The 15,685-nt window shown below is 53.1% G+C and overlaps 1 protein-coding gene across 1 annotated transcript; it reads right to left on the bottom strand.

Annotated features, from left to right (window-relative positions):
• Positions 1-4,308: 4,308 nt before the first annotated feature.
• GPR3 (G protein-coupled receptor 3) lies at positions 4,309-7,579 on the bottom strand. The gene is made up of 2 exons (XM_005895940.2): positions 7,474-7,579; positions 4,309-6,433 (listed from the first exon to the last, which is right to left on the bottom strand). The coding sequence occupies exon 2, from the start codon at positions 6,426-6,428 to the stop codon at positions 5,436-5,438; it is 993 nt and encodes a 330-aa protein (XP_005896002.2). The 5' UTR covers positions 6,429-6,433; positions 7,474-7,579; the 3' UTR covers positions 4,309-5,435.
• Positions 7,580-15,685: the final 8,106 nt, after the last annotated feature.

Here is a 15,685-nt window from a genome sequence, read left to right as displayed (position 1 = left end):
CCAACACACACCCCTCTCCCTAGACTGCAGGAACTTCAAACTCCCTGTTCCTCCACAAAGCCGGTGGCTGGTTGTGGGAGTTCTTATTCTGTGGCTATTTGGGGGTCCATCATGGTAGGCACACAAATGGTGTGCACACACATGCCTGGACTCTGGGTGTGCATGTACAGGTGTGGATGGATGTTCTTACATGCCTACAGGTATACCTAGGTGTACATTCATAGGCATGTATAGCATGTAAACTCGTGTTTGCAAGCATGTATACATGTGACACATTTGGGCATTTAGGTGAAGTGTGTTTGGATGTACATATATCAGTGGTCTCTGTATCTGACAGGTGAATTTATCAACATGTAAGATTTTGATTAATGGGGTTTTTCCTGAGTGTGGGTGTGTGCAAATGTTCACATGCATTTGTGTGAAGTGGGCTGGAGCATGTCCACCCACATGACTAGTGTGTTTGAAAGTGCGTGCAATCAAGGCTCAGGTGACTGGGTGCATGTGAATCCTAAGTGCCCTCCCACGAGGGTACGAAGCCAGTGCCCCCCCCCAATCCTGGTATAGGGGCACCCTGCCTGGCTCCAGCTCAGCACTGAGCTCATAGCACCCCCGCCGTGCCTCGCATTCTATTCCCCAGACCCAACCTGCTTGGCCAATTTGCAGCCTCTCGCTCCCAGCTCCTGAGAAGGCCTGCAGCAAAGTCAAGGGGCTGGTGGCCAATTAGTGAGGGGGTTAATCAGGGATCTGGGGACCCCCGGGGGGTGGGAAGCCAAGGGCAGACATTGGGGTTGGCAGGAGCCTGATCTGCCTGTCATGAGGCTGGGGGGAGGGGAGGCTGAGCCAGCCGGATGGTGCTAGAAACCAAGGGTCTGCCTGTGAGTTCATGATTGCTGAACACTGACAGTGAGGAACCTGTGTGACTGTGTGTACACTGTGTGCAAAAGACATGCATGTACATATATGTGTACATGTACAAGTCCTTGAATGTAATCCTGTATGCACATGTGTGTACATGACTGATGCCATCTGTATGCACACGGGCAGTTTTGTGTCTGTATATATGTGGGTGTGCCGTGGTGTGCAGATGGGTCTGGGTATGCAAGCATGCCTGGACCTGTGTGCACACATGTATATACAAGGCTGTGTGTCTGTGTGCATACGTATTTGTGCAGGGGCATGTGCATACATTTAGGTTTGTGCTTCTGCATGAGAACATGTGTACCTGAGGTTGACATGGTCTGTGTACATGTGATATATCTGTGTGCACAGGTGTGCATACTGGTGTGCAGACACACTGATCATACGTGCGTGTCTGGATGTGTATGCATGTGTGGGTCTTCTCTCAACAGCCAGGAACCTGGACCTCCATTTATGTGCCTGTGTGCACACATGTCTCTGCATGTAGGGAGTTTCGGGGTGCAGGGTTGGCAGGTTTCAGGCTCCAGGAGAAAATCTGACAGACGAGACTTGCCGCAGCCCCTGGCCCCAGGAGCCTGTTTTCCAGCCTGCAGAAGCTGTGAGCCCGTGAACTCATCTTATATTAATAGCTGCTGTCTCCTCACTTATTGCAGGGAGAAGCGGTCATGGCCCTGGTGGGGGCTGCCCCCTCCACAGGACCTGGGAAGAAGGGGAGAAGAGAAGGGCCCCAGCCCCACCCTAAGGCCTACCCCTGCAGGAAAGCAGGGTTCTGGGCCCCAGCCTTTGCCTCCTCCAAGCCAGGGACCCCCCACCGCACTGCCCAGCTCACCCTCCTGGGCCTCAGTCACTGGGGGGATCAGGTATGGAGTTGGACAACTGGCTAAGGCAGAGAGGCTGGAAGGCTTGGCTACACCCCACCCCGAAAAACAGACACACAGGCATACACACACACATGCATGCACACGTGATGAGCAGCCCCAGGCTGAGAAGTCTGAGCCTGAAAGAGACACAGACGGCTTCAGTTTGAGGGCCAGACATGTCCCTTTTCTCAGGGCCCTTCGGTTGGAGCTGGGACACAACCTTCAGTGGCCCCCACTCTGATGAGGAAGGTAAAACTTCTCTGTAAATATTTACTAAGGAGAAGTGTAGCGAGGTGTGTAAACTTCATCTTCACAGCCACAGGAGGGCTGAGCCAGGGAGGCTTCCTGGAGGGAACACAGACTTAGGGTACAGGGAGGACCTGAGATGTAGCTGCAGAATCCCAGGGGAAGGAGAAGCCAGCGGGCCCCACCTTGCACACAGACCCCAACCCGGGGACAGGCTCAGACACCCTCGTGTGGGCCCAGGACTCAAGGCCGAGACTGAAGATGCAGGCTTCCAGAAATGCCTGAGCGCCACCTCACAGCTGCACGGAGACAGAAGAGGACTCACAGCGTGAGGGTCCACCAGAAGTGAGGCTGGCCCTGCTGGGCCCCGGAGCCGGAAGCGGGGAGGGGGCCAAGAGCCAAGTCCGCCAAGGGTGGGATGGGCCCTGGCCCTGCTCTTGCGGGACCTTGGTGGGTGCTCCTTGGGAGTGTGACGGAGGCAAACAGGAGGCCTGTTCCTACACTGCCCCTCCCAAAGGCCTAGGGGTACCCTGGAGACCCCCAAAACTTCCCATAGCCCAGGACAGGGCTCCCTGCCCTGGTTTCCTTGCTTGCTATTTCTGAGCTGCTCCTGAAACAAATTCCCTCACCCAGAAAAGAAACAGATTGGGAGTCACAAGGACCTGGTTCAACCCTCAGGTCAGCTCAGCTCTTAACTGTGTGACTTTAGGCAAATCAAATGTCACCTTCAGTGAGGATTTTGAGGGCATCCGTATCTTTTTTTTACTTTTGGGCCACTCCATATCACTTGCAGTATCTTAGTTCTCCGACCAGGGATCCAACACGGGTCCCCAGAAGCAGTGGATAAGCTGAACCCTAACCACTGGACTGCCAGGGAAGTCCCAAGGGGCACTCTCATTTAAAGATTACATGTGCTCCCTGTGCCTCGATTCTGAGGATATATCACTCTGACATTATCATATTTTAGTTACTCTCTTTATTACTGTGTCCTCCAGCTAGAATTTACGCTGCCCACAGGGACAGCAATGAATAAACGAAAATTCATTACTCTCAGAGCCTCAACTTTCTCTTCTGTAAAATGGGGGAAGCAGTAGTACCCCCCCCCTCCCCCAAAGGGACCATGGTGATGTTGTGTGAGATGTTTGGCATGGGACAGGTGCTTCCTGACTGAGGACCTTTTCCCTAGGGACCTTCCAGGAAGGTGGGGAGAGGAGGTAAGCCTCAACCTGACCTGGTGGAGCCTCCCCACTTTGGGCCTGGATTGGCACTGTGTGTAGCTCAGCCCAGGCCCTCCCTCCGCCAGCTGTGACCCAACCCTGTTGGTATGCCCACTCCCCTTGGATTCCTGTGGCTACTATTGGGGAGGAGACTTGAACATCAGGCGAAAGCTCTCTGGCCAGGGAAACAGTCTCCCCATCTGTGCAATAGGGGCGCTCTGAGGGCCCCACCTCCAGGCTTTGCCCATCTGGGTAGATGTGGGTTTGGGGTAGTCAGAGCTTCCTCTTCAGCCACACCCCAAACCTACTCCTGCCTGTACCTGGTGAACAAGTTCTTTTTGGTTCCAAAACAGTGAAATTCAGAGTCCTGCCCAATTTTGTCCTCAAATGCACGCAAGGGTACACACACACTCTTACTATCACTCACCTTTGCACAGAAAAAAAGCCCTTCCAGCTCCTGAGTGAACAGACCCCATCCAACCACCTCCCAAAATGGGGCCACTGGCTCTGAAAATTAACCCCAACACAAGGCAGGATCCAGAATGTCCTAAGCCTTTGGCTTGGGAAGGCAGGAGATGAGGGGGCATCGGCCAGGGGACAGTGCACAGGGCCTGGAAACAAATGTTCCTCTTTGGAATCCTGGCTCTGCCATTTCCTAGCTGTATGACCTTGAGCTGACCACTGACTCTCCCTTGGCCTGCTTCCTGGTCTGTAACATGAGAAGTTCTTACCCGTGCCAGGGGGTGCTTGTTAGGCAAACGTGAGCTGACGGATGCAAAACGCTTAGTGCAGTGCCCAGCACACAGAAGACACCTGTGAGTGGAAGAGGCTGCTGTTGTTTGGAACACCTACATGCCTTGAGCACATTCTTCATGCCCAAACCCCAAACTAAAGCTAATGTAGGCAAGATGTGAGCAACTGAAACCCAAGGGGCTCTAGCACCAGGAGTTCTAGTCTCGGTGGAGGTGGGGTTCTTGTTTGGGGATGCCTGAGTCTGAACAGAGGAACCCATCAGATTGGCATCCTGGGGTGGGAGGTGTCACCTGCCAGCCATACTCCACCTGGGTCTCCAGTTTCTTGGATCCTCCCATAGGTCCCCAGGCCTGGCCTAATCCTCCCATTCCAGGCTGTCACCCATTACACCCCATACCACTCCTTCCACGCACAGACAAATCTTATTTATCACAAAATCATTTTTTTATTGAGGGTTGGGTTAGGAACAGGAATAGGGGACTGGGGACCCTACCCCAGATGGCAGAGGGCTCAGGTGTTGGCTCGCACCCTGCCTCCTGTAGGGCACTGCAGGGTGAGACCTGACCCCAGGCTCTGGCTATGGTGCTGGACACCAGGCTGGAGTGGAGCTGGGGTTACTTGGCCTGGTTCCGACGGCCGACCCGGCTGCAGTTCCCAAAAAACGGCCACCAGAGGGCAGTCGGCCCCCAGAGCAGAGGAATTCTCGGTTTCTCAGGTGATGGCTTCTTAAAAAAATAAAAAACCAGAGGCTGGTGTGTTCCCCCTGCAAACCCGAGGGGGGCGGGCCTGGGGAGAAGGCTCTGGTTTCTATGATCTCTTCGATAAAAAGTAAGCAAAAATAATAACAAAATACGTGGTTTCTCTCTCTCCCTTTTCCCCCTCTAGGAACTGAGGTCAGAAATGAGGGTGTTGGGGACTGGGAGTACCCTGGTATGGCCTGGATTTCAAGGTGTGGGTCTCTTTTTTTCCCCTTAACACCCATAAATAAATTCATAAATAAATAATAAATAGATATTCTCTTTGTATGTGCACATATATACAGATAAATCTTTCTCTTATCTAGGCAACGGAGTAACTAACCTCTCTGACTCTTTAGCTCAGAAACCCAAAAGTAAAGTGACATGGTCAAGGTCAAGGCAGGGGGAAGGTCAGGGACTTGGAATGGCACTGTGAAATACCCAGCAGCCTACTGGAACTCCAAGCCCATCTGGGCTGTGGGACATTTCTGAGTTGGAACCCTGACCACAGGAACATTCTAGAACCATGGAGCCAGCTGGGCCCTGCAGGGATCTGAACAGAATCCTGTGAAACACCCAAAGTCCTAGAACTCCAGAACCAGCTGGGTCTTGGGGTGTGGAGCTGGGGGTTGGAACAAAGCCCTGGAGGACCTAACACTCTGGAATTCTGTAGTGATCAGGGCTGGAGGGTCACCAGGATGAGACTAGACATCACTGGGGGAGCGGGATCGGAAGAGCGTCTTGGAAGAGGAACAGCAGCAGCAGACAGCCCACAGCACCTTCTGCACGTCCTGGTTGCGGAAGGCGTAGATGATGGGGTTGATCATGGAGTTGTAGGTGGCAGGGAGCAGGGTGAGATAGGTGTAGAGGGGTGGGGAGTGGGCATCGCCCAACAGGCAGTAGACGGTGAAGGGCAGCCAGCAGGCGGCAAAGGCGCCAAGCACCACGGCCAGGGTGGCTATGCCCTTTCGGGTGGCCACGTAGTGGGAGGCAGGCAGCAGGTGCCGCTGGAGGGCAATCTGCTGGGCGTGGCGGCAGACAATGCGACAGATCTGGGCATACAGCTGCAGCATGATGCCAAACACCATGAAGAAGGCAACGGCCAGGACCACCAGATGGTTCTTGGAGAGCGGATAGACCACGCCGCATGTGGCCCAGGCATCCAGGCAGTTCCAGGCCAGCACAGGCAGCAGCCCCAGGCCCAGCGCGCCCCCCCACACTAGGGCCAGCATCACATAGGTCCGCGTCACTGTTGTCTCTGAGTAGTAGGTGAGCGCATTGTACAGAGAAAGGTAGCGATCAACGGTGATGGCCAGTAGGCTGCCGATGCTGGCAGTAAAGGCCATGGCCAGCACGCCAACCAGCACCAGGCTCATCACTGCTGAGCCAATGCAGAAGACAGCAGCAAAGTGCATGACCAGGCCCAGGCCTGCCAGCAGGTCTGCCACAGCCAGGCTGCCCACTAGCAGGAACATGGGGGCACGGAAGGCGGGAGTGCCCACGATGATGGCCACCACCAGCGCGTTCTCACAGGACACCAGTGTGCCTGAGATGCACAGTACTACGTCCCAGGCCGTGGGGGAGGGCAGTGGTGTGGCAGGGCCTGTGGGCCCCTCTGTGGACCCCATGCTGCTCATGTTCACGTTTCCGGGGCCAGCAGAGAGCCAGGCCAGGGGGCTGCCTGCACCCCACATCATGGTACCTGTAGGAGAAAGGCCCTGTGAGAAGCTGGCAGGGCTGGGTGCTGGGTGGAGGGGTCTGGAAGCAGTGGGGGTCTCTCCTCAGGATACCTGGCTGGGTCCCAGGTTGCCCACCCCCTCCCATGCCCTGAAGCTCCTTCCAGGATACCCTTGTCTTCGCCTATGCCCCTAGGCCAGCAGGGGTCTGGTGATCCCTGTGGTGGGTCGCTCCCCTCTCCCTTCTAACTCACTGAGTCCTGCAGGTCTCTTTCTCCCACTTGTGTGACTGAGGAGGACAAGATCAAGGACTACCATAAGTGGATAGAGGCCCATAGGATCCCGGAGAAGCTGGGAAAGGCCCAGGACCGGGGGAGGGGACATCTCAAGACTGACAGCAGCTCTGCTCCCTCCCCACCAGGGAGGATGACGCTCAGTTTCTGAGGCTCACCAGACCCCTCACGATTCTCAGTATGGCCAGCCCCAGACTCCGCCCCCAGAGAATGCTCGTGAAGCTCCCGCCAGCCCCCACCCTGCACTCCTGGGGTAACAACATCTGGGACCTCAGCCCCCCAACACACACTCGGCCAGACTTCTGCCCCCCAGCTGGACCCCTCTTTCTGCCTGAACCTCTGGGTCTTTGGGACAGACACCCCCTGCTGGAAGCCAGGATCCTGTAGTCAGATCCCTCCCTCTGCTTGGACACCTGGATCTTGGGCCTGACTCCGCCTCCTGTCCGGACGTCTGGATTTCTAAGTCGGACACCTCCTCCTGCTCGGACGCCTGGGTCCTGGCCCAGACGCCTCCTGCCGGCCCAAACTCAGATGACCATCAGTCCCTTCAGGGCCTCGGGTCCTTGCAGGAGTGCTCACCCCACGCCGGGCTACCCAGCTGACAGCTCTTATCACCCAGACCCTGGGTCCCTTCCTGTGAGCCCAGACTCAGGGTTCCTGGTCTCAACCTCCGACCCCAATCAACCGCTGGGAGCTTGACCGCTTGCCCAGCGCCCCAGCATCCTGCGTGCCCTCTCGGATGCCTGGTACCCAGGCCGGGGCCCGCTACTCACCTCTCGGAACCGGGCGCGGCCGGGCCGCGGGAAGGCTGAACTCGGGTCCGGGCTGCGCAGGGTGTGTGAGGACCCCGAGAAGCCCCCGCGGCCGCGGGAGAAGCGGCGTGAGTCACCCCGCCCCGCCCCGCCCCCGACCACCGCTTTGGTGACGTCAGTGGCCCGGCTGGCCAATGGATGCGTCGCGCTGGGGCGCAGCGCGCGCCGCTCGGCATAGTAATGAGGCCTCGTGCCGCCCGCTCCCCCATTCATAAAAAGCGACCGTGGCTGCGGCTCCGCCCCCTTCTGAGTCGGCCCGCGCTGTCCTTGACGCTGCGCCCTCTACGGGCCGGGGGTTTCGGGGTCGCTGGTGCGAGAGCCCTTGAAGTCTCAGGAAGGTGGCGGGGGGCATGTGTTAGAGGGAGAGGAGGAAAGGGGCCCCGGAGAGTTTATGGAGGTGATGGGACCCTCGGGTGGCAGAGAGAGGCTGACGGAATTCAGGTGACGGAGACCGAGTGATGGGGGCTGAATGAGCGTCCCAGTCCCCAGTGAGGATGACAGGGGTTGCCAAGACGATGGGGCCCTGAGGTGATGGTGACAGGAGCACGAGGGAGCAGGGAGGTGGGTGGAAGTGACGGTATGAGCGTGGTGACAGGATCTTGGGGGGATGGTGGCAGTACGACGCTGAGGTAGAGAAGAAGCCCCTAGGGCAACCATAGCAGTGTCAGGGTGACTCTGGGCCATGATGGGGTTCAGGGATGAGGTGGTGGCGAAAGAAAGGGAAGGTGGAGGGGCTGGGTGATAGTTCTTCAGGTCACCGTGACCCTGTGACAAGTGCTGAAGTGACCAGGCTGTGATGAGGGTCACAGGGTCCTGGAATGAAGACACCAGGTGACTGTGGGCCCCCAGGTGAGTGGGACAGGGTAAAGGGTCTGGACTGACAGTGACCGGGCCAGCCCTCGTGATGCTGGGGCTGGCAGAAGGAACCGGGCGACGTCAATCATGTCAGCCCAATAGCGCCCTCACTGCACAGGGAGGGGTGGGCCTGGCAAGATTTCAAAACTTGAATTATTTATTCAAGGATCTGGAAAGCCAGCGGGGTGGTGGTGGGGGTGGGGGTCACTTCCCCGAAGCAGCAGGAGTGGGGGAGCCGGGAAGAACTTGGAAGCAGAAAGCCATCAGCTCAGTCCCCAGGGCGGGCCCCTCTCAGCCTCCCATCTTAGGCACCCTGGCAGGTCAGGGCACAGAGAAGGAACTCCCCCTTCCCCACCTCTTCCTGTTCCCAGGGAACCTCTCCCAGCTGACTTCTCCAGATGCCACAGATATGGCCAGTTCTGGGGAAGGGAAAATAGCTGCCTCCTCCACCCTCCAACTCGAGCTCTTATCCTCATTGGAATCAACCAGGCCTGTGGGATGGGGCTAGGGGGCAGGGACCAGGTGAAGGCCCAGATCCCAGGCCCCACCACTTATCCTCCCAGCACAGAACCACTGAAGTGTCACAGGGAGAAGGAGGGGGCAGGCCAGTGGCAGGGTACATGGGGAGGTCAGGGCTGGGGAAGATACTGTACTTCAGGTTGGACATGGTGAGTTTGGGGTGGTTAGCAGGTGGTGTGGTCAGCAGTTAGATTGGGTGAATATCTTAGGCTCTTTGGGCCTGTTTTCTCTAGAGACAGGGACTTCCCAATTGGTCCAGTGGCTAAGATGCTGCATAGCCAATGCAGAGGGTTGGGGTTTGATCCCTGGTCAGGTGAACTAGATCCCACGTGCTGCAACTAAAGAGTTTGCATGCCGCAACTAACAAGACCCAGCACAGTCAAATAAATAAAAGTTAAGAAAAAGACCACGTTAGTATCTTCTGCATGGGATTGTTGGGAGGGGCCTGGCACATTGTCAGCACTGGCTGTGCTGGCTGCAGGAGGACACCCGGGAGGCTTGGGTGTGCGGCGAGGGAGCAGAGAGGAGGAGCTTCAGGGAAACCCACCAGTGAGAGTACAGACTGCGGGAAAGAAGCTTCCTGCTCCTGGGCTTTGCCTGGCTCTTCCCTCTGCCCAGAACCCCTTTACTCCATTCGAGAGCCTCTGTGGCCAAGTCAATATCTTCCAGAGCAGGCTTTCCCAACATCTACCCTAGACGACCACTCCCGCTTCCATCATTCTCTCTGTGCTTTCCTTTATTTATCATTTTTTAGAGCACTTAGCACTCCTGAAATTATAAATTTATTGTTTTAAGAGAAAAGACATGTCAGCCCCACCAGGATATAAAAGCTCCACGAGGGTACAGACTTTGTTCTGGTCTGTGCTGGAGAACAAAGCCTGGCATGCAGGAAGTGTTCAATAAATACTTGCTGACTGGATGACTGGACAAAAAGCAACATCCAAGAAAGGGAAGGAAAACACGGAGGGAGTAGTAATATGCACAGTGTCGAGGAAAGTGGGGCATCAAAGAGAATATAAGGACATCTGCCCCCAGGAACCCAGATGTTCACTTTCTCCCCTGTCAGAGCCAGGTCCCAACAACTGTCCAATTGGTCTCAGAGAGGCTGCTGGGAGGTTGGCATGAGACGGTGTATGAGAGGGAATCCCTTTGTGGTCCGGTGGTTAGGACTCCACATTTCCACTGCAGGGGGCATAAGTTCGATTCCTGGTCAGGGAACTAAGATCCTGCAAGCCATGTGGCTCACACACACACACACACACACACACACACACAAATAGAGAGGGGAGATGTATGAGAGACCATCTTCTCTTTTGAGTGGCAGTGGTCTTTTTTTATTTTGCATAGTTTATTAATCCTCTCATGAAACATCTGTACAATCACCACAAATCAAGTCACTGCAGGATCTTTAATCCTTCCTTCTGCCAGCACCTACATTGGTCTTTGTGATCCCCCAAGCTCCTTCATTCTGTCCTTCAGTTCTTTTTCTTCTCGGGCAGCCCATGTCTTGCAAGGTGGTGTTGGTTTATTTTTCTTTGCATAACCCAAGGAATCATAAATCACATCCAAGCCAGTTGTCACCACCAAAATGGGTTCTGACTCCAAATATAAAGATGACATCTGGTGTGGTCTTGTATACTTTGGCTGCTGCTGCTGCTGCTGCTAAGTCGCTTCAGTCGTGTCCGACTCTGTGCAACCCCATAGATGGCAGCCCACCAGGCTCCCCTGTCCCTGGGATTCTCCAGGCAAGAACACTGGAGTGGGTTGCCATTTCCTTCTCCAATGCATGAAAGTGAAAAGTGAAAGTGAAGTTGCTCAGTCGTGTCTGACTCTTAGCAACCCCATGGACTGCAGCCCATCAGGCTCCTCCGTCCATGGGATTTTCCAGGCAAGAGTACTGGAGTGGGGTGCCATTGCCTTCTCCATACTTTGGCTAGTTTTCCCCAAATTTCTGTCTTGGATACGGTTGCCCTTCCAGGGTGAAGAACATCAGTGACCACCTTTCCCCTGAAGTAGCTGGTTGGTCAGAATTTCCTGATCCAGAGAATCATGGTGTTGGTTCATGATGGAGGCGATCCTCAGCGAGCCAAAGAGGAAAAGAGTGGAGTGATATTTCTAACCATGAGGAACCCTGGAGACCTAAGAGACTCAAGTGAGGCTGTGGAGTTTCTTTTTTGCTTGTTTTGGGTTTTTGGCTGTGCCATGCAGCACGTAGGATCTCAGTTCCCCGACCAGGGACTGAACCTGCGTCCCCTGTAGTGGAAACACAGAGTCTTAACCACTGGACTGCCAGGGAAGTCTTAAGCTATGGATTTTCATGTGAGTACACTCTCTCGTGCTCCAAAACTGCCCCATGTCAACAGGACAATTGAGGCCATCACTGCCAACCAGGTCTGTTCCCCAAAGATCTGCTATCTAGAGGAAAAGGCAACCCTTTCTCTTCTCTCATCCTCAGGCCCACTTCCCTGTCTCCTTAATTCTGCTCGTCACTGACTTTCCCCTCCAGCCCTTCCCACCTACCAGGTGCCAGACCAGAGCCCAGTACGTACCATAATCCTACACCCCTATCTCATAGGTGAAGCCCAGAGAAGCCAGACGACTTGCCCAAATCACAGTGTCAATGGCAGAGCTGGGATCTGAAGCCACTCTATTTGGAACCAAATCCAGTGTGCCTTCATTCTAGCCTAGCTCTCTCCCCAGAAGGGGCTGGGGGTGAAATTTGACTAAGGTGGACAATACTTGTAGTTCCCCAGGTGACCACCAGATGGCTGTGAGCACTCACCTCCAGGTTACACTTCTTTCTTTCTTTCCCTCTACCAACCCTGTGGGCCTAGACTCTGGAGGGAAGTGTGTGAGAGAGACACAGACAGAAGCCCCCTGTCCAAGCTCCAAGAATCTGGCCATCATCAGTGTACACATTCTTAGCACAGACCCATTCATTCAGCCAATATTCACTGACACTTCCCCTGGGCTTGGGTTTGAGAGGGTGCTACAGACAGAGACGATGTGGCCATATCCCTGCATTTTCAACATTCAGTAAATATTTATCGAGTTTATTTACTATTTGCCAGGCATAGTTCTAGGCACAGAATATAGCAATGAACAGATATCTCCTCTTCATGGTGTTTCCATTCTAATGGGGAAATGGACAATCTACAAATAAACACTTAATATGATATTAAGTAGGGAACCCTTGAGGGTCTCACAGGCCAGTGAGACAGGCAAACATGTACACAGTCACAACATGGTACAGTGTGGTTATTTAATAAGCACCTGCTTAGCTTTTACGGGTGCAGGGAGTTAACTGTAGATGAAGGCAAACATGGTTTCTGCCTTCCTGGAACTTAATTATAGACTAGGAAACAACTGAGTAATTAAGTACATAGCTGATACATGTTCTGAAGGGAAAAGGAGACATCGTGATGTAGAATAACCAGGAGACCTGTTTTTAGTAGGGAGGTCAGGGGCAAGTCAATTGAAAAGAGAATAGAAGAGTTTCAAAGAGAGTAGAGCAGGTGCAAAGTCTTTCAAATCTTAAGAGATGCTGCTGTGAAAGTGCTGCACTTAATGTGCCAGCAAATTTGGAAAACTCAGCAGTGGCCACAGGAGTGGAGAAGGTCAATTTTCATTCCAATCCCAAAGAAGAGCAATGCCAAAGAATGTTCAAACTACTGGACAATTGCACTCATCTCACACGCTAACAAAGTAATGCTCAAACTTCTCCAAGCCAGGCTTCAACAGTACATGAACTGTGAACTTCCAGATGTTTAAGCTGGATTTAGAAAAGGCAGATGAACCAGAGATCAAACTGCCATCTGTTGGATCATCAAAAAAGCAAGAGAATTCCAGAAACACATCTACTTCTGCGTTATTGACTACACCAAAGCCTTTGACTGTGTAGATCACAACAAACTGTGGAAAATTCTTCAAGAGATGAGGATACCAGACCACCTGACCTGCCTCCTGAGAAATCTGTATGCAGATCAAGAAGCAATCGTTAGAACCGGACATGGAACAACAGACTGGTTCCAAATTGGGGAAGAAGTATGTCAAGGCTGTATATTATCACCCTGCTCATTTAACTTATATACAGAGTACATCATGCGAAATACCAGGTTGGATGAAGCACAAGCTGGAATCAACATTGCTGGGAGAAATATCAATAACCTCAGATACGCAGATGACACCACCCTTATGGCAGAAAGTGAAGAAGAACTAAACAGCCTCTTGATGAAAGTGAAAGAGAGTGAAAAACTTGGCTTGAAACTCAACATTCAAAAAACTAAAATCATGGTATCCAATCCCATCACTCATGGCAAATAGATGGGGAAACAATGGAAATAGTAACAGACTTTATTTTCCTGGACTCCAAAATCACTGCAGATGGTGACTGCAGCCATGAAATTAAAAGATACTTGCTCCTTGGAAGAAAAGTTATGACCAACCTAGACATCATATTAAAAAGCAGAGACATTACTTTGTCAACAAAGGTCCATCTAGTCAAGGCTATGGTTTTTCCAGTAGTCGTGTATGGATGTGAGAGTTGGACTATAAAGAAAGCTGAGCGGAGAAGAATTGATGCTTTTGAACTGTAGTGTTGGAGAAGACGCGTGAGAGTCCTTGGACTGCAAAGAGATCCAACCAGTCCATCCTAAAGGAGATCAGTCCTGGATGTTCATTGGAAGCACTGATGCTGAAGCTGAAACTCCAGTACTTTGGCCACCTGATGCAAAGAACTGACACCTTGGAAAAGACCTTGATGCTGGGAAAGATTGAAGGTGGGAGGAAAAGGGGACGACAGAGGATGAGATGGTTGGATGGCATCACTGACTTGATGGACATGAGTTTGAGCAAGCTCTGGGAGTTGGTGATGGACAGGGAAGCCTGGCTTGCTTCAGTCCATTGGGTCACAAAGCGTCAGACATGATTGAGTGACTGAACTGAACTGAAAGTCTTATGAGGAAAGGGTTGATTGTTTGAGGGACAGAGAAGAAGCTAGTGTGTCTGGACCAAAGGAGCCAAGGGGAGAGGTAGGAGTTGAGCTCAGAGAGGCAGGCCGGGGAAAGATCATGTAAGTCTTGGAAAGTGGTTAGATGGAAGCCATCGGTGAGCTTAAACATGGAATAATATGATTTGATTCACATTTTCAAAGGATTGCTCTGGCTGCTGAGTGGAGAACAGACTATGGCAGAAGCAGAAGCCCTACCAGGAGGCCACTGCAGTCACCAAGGCAAGAGATTGGTGAGGCCTTGGGTGCAGGAGGACAGATGGGTTCGGATCTTCCAGCTGGGACAAGTGCCACAGCAGTTCAGCCTTGCTCCGTGACAGTCACCGAGGGCTTCCTGCAGGCAGTGGCCATTTAGTGTTGTCATGAAGGATTAGTTTGCCAGACACATGTAGTCTGGAGAGGAGGAGGACCCTCCAAGAGAGAAAACCACTACCAGATGAAGGCAAGGAGGTACAAACGATGCATGCTAGGGGGAAAGCTATTCTATTTTCTCAGAGGGTAAGATGTTGGGGTGAGCACAAGACTTCTGAGGCTTCCAGAGCTAGGAATCAAAGGGCTGTGAAAGCCAAGTTGAGTTGAAATTTGTTTCATGGTCAAATCCACGTTTTCAGGACAGCTCTGCACTGTGAGGGGTGAGCTGGGGAGAGGCCTGGAGACTGAGAGGAAGTGTGAGATCAGCAAAGGAAAGCTGAGGGAGCAGGACCCAGGAGCAGGATTTGCAGGACTTTAGTCTGGGGGCAAGACAGAGGGAGGGGGTGAGGATGAGACCAGGGTTTCCAATCAGCTGCCTGGTAAGATGAAAGGAGCCTCCCTGAGGGGAAAAGAGGGACTGGGCAATTTCCAGGGCCTGAGGCACAAACTCAAGTGGAGATGCCCTAGAAGCAGATGAACCCTCAGGAGGCACAGTGGAGGGCAGAGTAGCCTCTGGCCTCACTAGACCCTGGTCCACATCCTGACCCCCTCCATTATAACTGTGTGCCCCTGGGAAAGTGATTTTACCAGAGGCCTGCACATGGGAGATTACAAAACCCATGTTTAGAGGGTAGTTGTGGACATCAGAAAAGACCTGATAAGTTAAGCTGCTTCAGTTCAGTTCAGTTCAGTTCAGTCGCTCAGTTGTGTCCGACTCTTTGCTACCCCATGAATCGCAGCATGCCAGGCCTCCCTGTCCATTACCAACTCGTGGAGTTCACTCAGACTCACGTCCATCGAGTCAGTGATGCCATCCAGACATCTCATCCTCTGTTGTCCCCTTCTCCTCCTGCCCCCAATCCCTCCCAGCATCAGAGTCTTTTCCGCTTAGTAGAATGTAAATTCCGCTAGTAGTAAGTCATTAATAGTTGCTTTGTTGCTGTTCAGTCCCTAAGTCATGTCTGACTCTTTGAGACCCCACAGACTGTAGCCTGCCAGGCTCCTCTGTCCATGGGATTTATCCTGGCAGGAATACTGGAGTGGGTTGCCATTTCCTTCTCCAGGGGATCTTTCTGACCCAGGGATCGAACCTGGATCTCCTACATTGCAGGCAGATTCTTTACCACTGAACCACCTAACGATATATTATTACAGGTGTGGCAGCTGGGGAGCGAGCATTGGGCTGGAGATAGAGATATGGTACTTGTTGACTGAGATGACCCAGAAGAGGAGAGGAATAGGGCTCAGGACTGAACTGGGCCAGCAGTGATGAAGAGGGAGAAAGAAGAAAAGGAGAAGTAGAGAAGGGAGAGGGGAGGAGAGGGGAGAGGTGGGGAGGGGAAAGGGAAGAATGGAGGATGGGGCAGAGTGGAAGAGGAG

This window comes from Bos mutus, chromosome 2 (assembly GCF_027580195.1).
Source record: "Bos mutus isolate GX-2022 chromosome 2, NWIPB_WYAK_1.1, whole genome shotgun sequence".
NCBI lineage: Eukaryota > Metazoa > Chordata > Mammalia > Artiodactyla > Bovidae > Bos > Bos mutus.
The sequence above is the reverse complement of the archived record's forward strand: the minus strand, read 5'-3'. Positions and strand labels throughout refer to the sequence as shown.

What these genes read in the sequence shown, in the direction of transcription:
- GPR3 (XM_005895940.2), bottom strand. Translation starts at nt 6,428, where the DNA reads ATGATGTGGGGTGCAGGCAGCCCCCTGGCCTGGCTCTCTGCTGGCCCC.